Source organism: Propithecus coquereli, unplaced genomic scaffold (assembly GCF_000956105.1).
Source record: "Propithecus coquereli isolate 6110/MARCELLA unplaced genomic scaffold, Pcoq_1.0 Scaffold38, whole genome shotgun sequence".
In the NCBI taxonomy this organism is placed as follows: domain Eukaryota; kingdom Metazoa; phylum Chordata; class Mammalia; order Primates; family Indriidae; genus Propithecus; species Propithecus coquereli.
This window is the reverse complement of record NW_012149507.1, coordinates 1,799,827-1,805,318: the sequence shown is the minus strand read 5'-3', so window position 1 is coordinate 1,805,318 and position 5,492 is coordinate 1,799,827. Positions and strand designations below refer to the sequence as shown.

The following is a 5,492-nucleotide window of genomic DNA, read 5'->3' as shown; positions in this document are numbered from 1 at the left end:
CTCATGCCTCGGTCTCCCAGAGTGCTAGGATTACAGGCGTGAGCCACTGCGCCCGGCCTGGAATCATTAAATGTGAATTTTTGTTTTACTTTCAATCATAGCCTCTTTTTTTCAAACATAAATGAGAAGAGGAAGGAAAGGTCAAAATTATAGGTATTTTTCAGAATAGATACTGCCAAGCCTCTGATTATAATCACTGAACTAAATATTATTCCTTAGATAAAAAGCTTAACAAAAGCCCCAGAAGAACGGTGGTTTTCAGCATATTTTGTGGTCTGAAACCAACTAATCTAAAAAATGTCTATGTCTTATAATTAAAAATGTCAACCCTGTCTACATTTGGCATTGTATATGTCCAATAACAGACACCGACAGGTAACATAAGGGGATAGATTTTAGAACTAAATTGTATATATGGTTAACCTCTCAACCCAGTTAGTTCAGCTAGTAGAGAAGTGAACTGGTACTGATAAAGAAAAAGTGATAACCTAAAAAATACTTTTATTAGGGTTTACAATAGAGTTGGATGTATACCCCAACCATTTCATTTAGTTTCATCTCTATACCATATTTAGGAAATCCTATGACTGGCATGCAAAATTCACGACAGTGTCATTCACTCTTGAGTGATTAAGGGTTTCCACAAATAAATTTTAGGAAATAGGCAAATTTGCAAATCAGAATTTGCATATAATGAGAATTGACCATACTAATTATCTACCTCAATGAATTATCATACAATGAATATGCCTGTAAACTACCGCTCATGTAAAAGAGAGGACAATATTGGCACAGCGTAAGTACTAGTAGGTATTGCTTTTTGACTGAGATTTGGAAACCTTTGGTATTCAAATAACTCACTAAAGAAAACAGCCCTAACATGGCCAAGGCTTAGGTGCATCATAAAAGGCTGTGACGAGACATGTTTGTGGACAGAGGATGTATCTGGAAGCCTACATGTATCATAGGCCTGCCTTTCCTCTGTGTAGTGAGCCCTGTATGCGGGTTTGTCTATTTTCTAAAGTCAATGAGGATTGGATATTACCTGTTGCTTTGGGGCATCCTTGCTACTTGTCTTCTATTAACTCAAATATCTGAAACTTGAAACCACTGGCAATCAAATTTCCATTTTGTATAGAAAACACACATAAAAATCTCAGAATATGATCATCATTATTAGCTCATTATATATAATTCTAACTCTGATTTTTTTCTTATTATTCATAAATTGGTAGCATTTTATAGAAATAACAATTACTATTATAATAACAATTCAACTACTATAGAAAAAACAAAATAAAGAAAAAAAGATGGTCACATTAAAAATCAGAGATCATTAGATCATTTTCTTTTTCAAAATACCGTTTTATCACTGAGACTTAAAAAAAAAAAACCACACAAAATCAAAACCAACTAAGGATGGGGTCATAAATTTGGTGTCACTGAATCTAAGTTTCTTCCTGATTCTGTCACAAACACTACTACTTTATTTGAGATGTCAATTAAAAAAGTTAAATATTTACATTTAGAAATAACTGAACTTCTTTCCAAACTGGTTGATTACTGTTTAATTAATTTTAAGTGGGCTGTATTAAAAAATAGGTTGATATCAAATTAGCAATTTACTTTTAAAAAATACAAATCTTTTGGTTATATGTTTATAAACCAATATGCTTTGTATGTACCTAGCTGGGTGGATAAAATTATCTTTTGTGCTTTTCACACAATAACAGATGCCATAATTTTAATATAGAAATTTTAATGCAGAGCGCAAGAACGTTCTCATTTGTTTTTAATTCTTAAGACTGTCTTACAGGGCCCTCAACTAGAGTAGAAGCTTGGATGTCATCGATACCCATGAGTCCTGGAGAAGAGCAGAAGGGGATGGAGAGGCCCCTCTGCCCAGCTCTGCTGCCGAGGGGAGTGTGGTGCCCTAACTACCTAAAGAGATCTCGCTCCTCTGGGACTTGAAGCTCCTTAGAGCTGCCTTCCAGAGCACCTCTGATAACCAGGGCTAATCTGCCTGTTTCTAAGTAGTTTTTCTTTATACCTAGTCAAGCTCCATCAGCAATGTCCCCTGTTGATGGTGGCGATGGAGCTCTGCAGGACTGCACAACTCTGCAGACACTTGGAAGCAGATAATAAGCAGCCTTTGGTCTCCTCCACTCTAAATGACTAAACTGCTTTGCGTTTCTGAAGAGGATATGTTTCTATCCGTTAATCATGTTGAAAAAATCCTTTCTTGGTCTTTTCCAGCTTTTCTGTACTAACACAGAAAAGGCATTAACATGCAAGGAAAGTTCAGTATATTCAATACCACCTCCTTAAATTATTAATGTTCTTGGAGTTCATTAAATGTCATTCTCTAAGATTCAGGATTTAATAGAAGTAAACAGAATTATTTCACTAGTCTAAAGCCTAGCCCTATAAGTCCCCTTGTTTATTAGCACACCTTTAACTTCTCCAAGCTATTACCTAGCCTTTCATTCAAAGTGGCTGCCACCTACCATTTTCTTAAATAACAGCATGGGAAGAGAGGCCTGACTTTTTTTATTTTGATTTTGGTGGCTATTTGTTTTGAGTTTTTGTGACTTAATCCAGTATCTGATATCTTTAGAGCCAGCACATTATTTCCAGAAGAGATGGCAGAAACAGGGTAAGCTGAACTTGACCAAATACAATAAAATTTATGAAAGCATAACTGATAAGTGGTATTCCTAATAAAGCAAAGACTGTTATATTTATATCAATCTGAATGTGCAATTTGTCTCTTGAAACTCGGTAACTTAGATGGAACTGGTATTTAATGGTACGGGAATACTTTGGTATTTGTACTTTTCATTTATTCTGCATAAAAGGTCCTTTCAAAGTAACTGAAATGGATCTATGTAGGTATGTACCTCTTCTCTTTTTAGCTGGGATTGGAACTGTCATAAACCTGGTGATGGTGAGATCTTGGTCACTTTTCATAAACAGCTTTCAAAGGAGGTTTAGAAAATTATCAACAATTAGTGCAATTCAATTCTTATTTTTAACGCAAGGACTGAAGCACTGCATACAGACCACTGCTTAAAGGATTTTTCTCCCACAAAAGCCTATGTTTTAATTTTCTATTCTGTCTTAGCTTCTTGGACAAATATATTACAATGAAGGGGTGGGAAGTTAATCAATACAATGCTGAAAAGATGCAGTTTTCAAAAAGTACTTCTTTTGAAAGAGAGAGAAAGCAACTGATGTCTAATAGTAGACAGTAAAATTAGCACTATAGCAATTTGTGGGTCCCGCACAATGGGAGCCCTGCAGTAACAGCAACTGAATACTCACGTTCTCTGGCTGTACATTTAAAGAGAGCTTTACCATATGAAAGGGTCACACTTACAAAGAAATTTCTGGCCACTACCTTCCCCATAAAAAATCAGTTAAAAACTGATTATAAATCAGCTAAAATAATGTTATAAATAAAAATATAATAAAACACCCATTATACCAATAAAAGCCTGGTGTAGTATTTCAGAGTAAACCTCTCCTGAAATACTATCAACTTCAGATCTCCATTTAGTCAAACATCAGATAATCACAACAGGGCCTCATCTTGCAACTGATGAGAAGAAATATACATGAGTTTTCAGGGCATTTCTCGATGCAGAAGGAGAAAGTATATTCAGAAAAAGTGTCACTTCGTGAAGATAGTACCTCAGTTTCTCCTAGCTATAAAATCTAGGTTGATGGGCAGAGTTAGCTGATTTGCACTGTTGTGGCTGTAGCTCCCTGGTCACTCTAAGGCCCATCTGACACCATTACTCACTCCTCAGCCACTCAGTCTCTTCACTCTGCAGCTTTCCTGCGGAGTACTGAGCATCTCAGTTCAGGCTGTACATAAACAAGAGGAGAGATCTGCTACTCAGAAGCATGCCAAATCCTCGTCCCAGTTCCACGCCCTGCGGAGAAGTGAAGCTAGTGAACAGAACGCATGTCCAGCTAAAAGCCTGTCTACTGACCTCTTCAGGTACCAGTGGTTCGATCATGGGTGCCTCCTCCTGCCTGGCAGCCAGCCGCACCGGGGAGGTAGAAAGCCTCTTTTCCCATTCATTTGTGATGGCAGTGTCTGTTGAAGTTTCTAAGAAGGTTCTTTTCAGCTCACTAATGTTGGTTTGATGTTTCATGAGGTCATCTTGAGTTTTTTCTAGTTCCTATATCCAGAACATAAAAAATCCAACAGTCAATGTTTTACATTTGTATTCCTTTCAGCTCTTTTATTTTTTTAACATAATGTCAATCTTATTAGTAGTCAAAATAAAACAGAATTTTGATCAGGTTTCATGGCACTACCACAAACACTCTGGTGAAAATGTGATTTTCCATGGAAAAGAAAGGGGGAAAAAATCTAGTTCACACAAGCATAAATGCCAAAAGAATTTTAGAAGGTAAACTGTAAAGAGTGTAATTCACACGTAACCAGAGAGAATTAAAATAAATACACACACAGGAAAAGGGATCTATATGTAGGAGAGAATAAAAAATCAGAAGAAGCTGAGAAGTCACCCCACTTATTGACAGGTGAGCACACAGTGCATGCATCATGGTATGAGCCCACACGTATTCCACGAAAAGAAAAACAACACACACAAACATGCACTGGTATATACAAATACCAACCTCTAACATAAGATTACTATGTTTGACATACACATTTTCACCCTTTATTCGCTTAATCAGACTATTCTGAAAAAAGTGGAGAAGAAAGGGAAAAGTAAGGGACATAGTAGTCAAGGGAACAAACGCCAACCTACACACTGCACCAGTAACACGGTAACCAGCTACAGAGCATGCTGAAAGACTGAACGCTGTAGACAAACAATGACTTATCACACACTGGTTTTGCTTTTGTTTTGTTTTTGATTTTCTACCTGTGCCTTGAGCTCTGCATCTTCCTCCTGGTCCGACTGTCAGCATCAAGAAAGAGTGGGAAATAAAGTCTTACCATGCAATTTACTCTGAGATTGAAGAACTATGGTCTACGTAAACGTGCTAAACGTGGGCACCCGTGTGCTCCTGCATGTGGATGCCATTTCCTTCCTATACACAAACCACAACATTCTCACACACAACTTATAAAGCTTAACAGGAAATAGGAACCCAGGAGGAAAAGAGTCCTTGCCCAGTGGGTCTTTGGCATTGTGATGAGCAGATCCATGTGGTTGGGAAGGTGACAGCAAGGGCTTGGAAGGTTGTCCATAATGAACATTAGACATGGTTCAGGAAGTGTGGGGAGCCAGATTAAAATCAAAATTCATAAGAACGGCTCTGATAATGATAGCCCTTGCAGCGTATGAATCTAACCCACGAGGTTTGCTATTATGATCCCGTTTCTAGATGAGAGAAGCTAGGCTCAAAGAATTTGACACACAAGTTCCCACATTTTAAAATTTCTTGGAACCTTGATTTTCTTGAGCCTACATACTTAGAAATTTGGGAAGGGAGAAGATTAATAT

At 37.3% G+C, this 5,492-nt stretch overlaps 1 protein-coding gene across 2 annotated transcripts in view; it reads right to left on the bottom strand.

Moving 5' to 3' along the window:
• The window catches only part of EPB41L3 (erythrocyte membrane protein band 4.1-like 3), a 193,238-nt gene that overhangs the window by 16,492 nt on the left and 171,254 nt on the right, over positions 1–5,492 (bottom strand). For both annotated transcript variants that reach the window (XM_012652120.1, XM_012652121.1), the window contains exons 15-16: positions 4,908–4,943; positions 3,999–4,190 (exon numbers count right to left, since the gene is read on the bottom strand). In XM_012652120.1, coding sequence (XP_012507574.1) covers positions 3,999–4,190; positions 4,908–4,943 — 228 coding nt within the window. The remainder of the gene's footprint in view (positions 1–3,998; positions 4,191–4,907; positions 4,944–5,492) is intronic.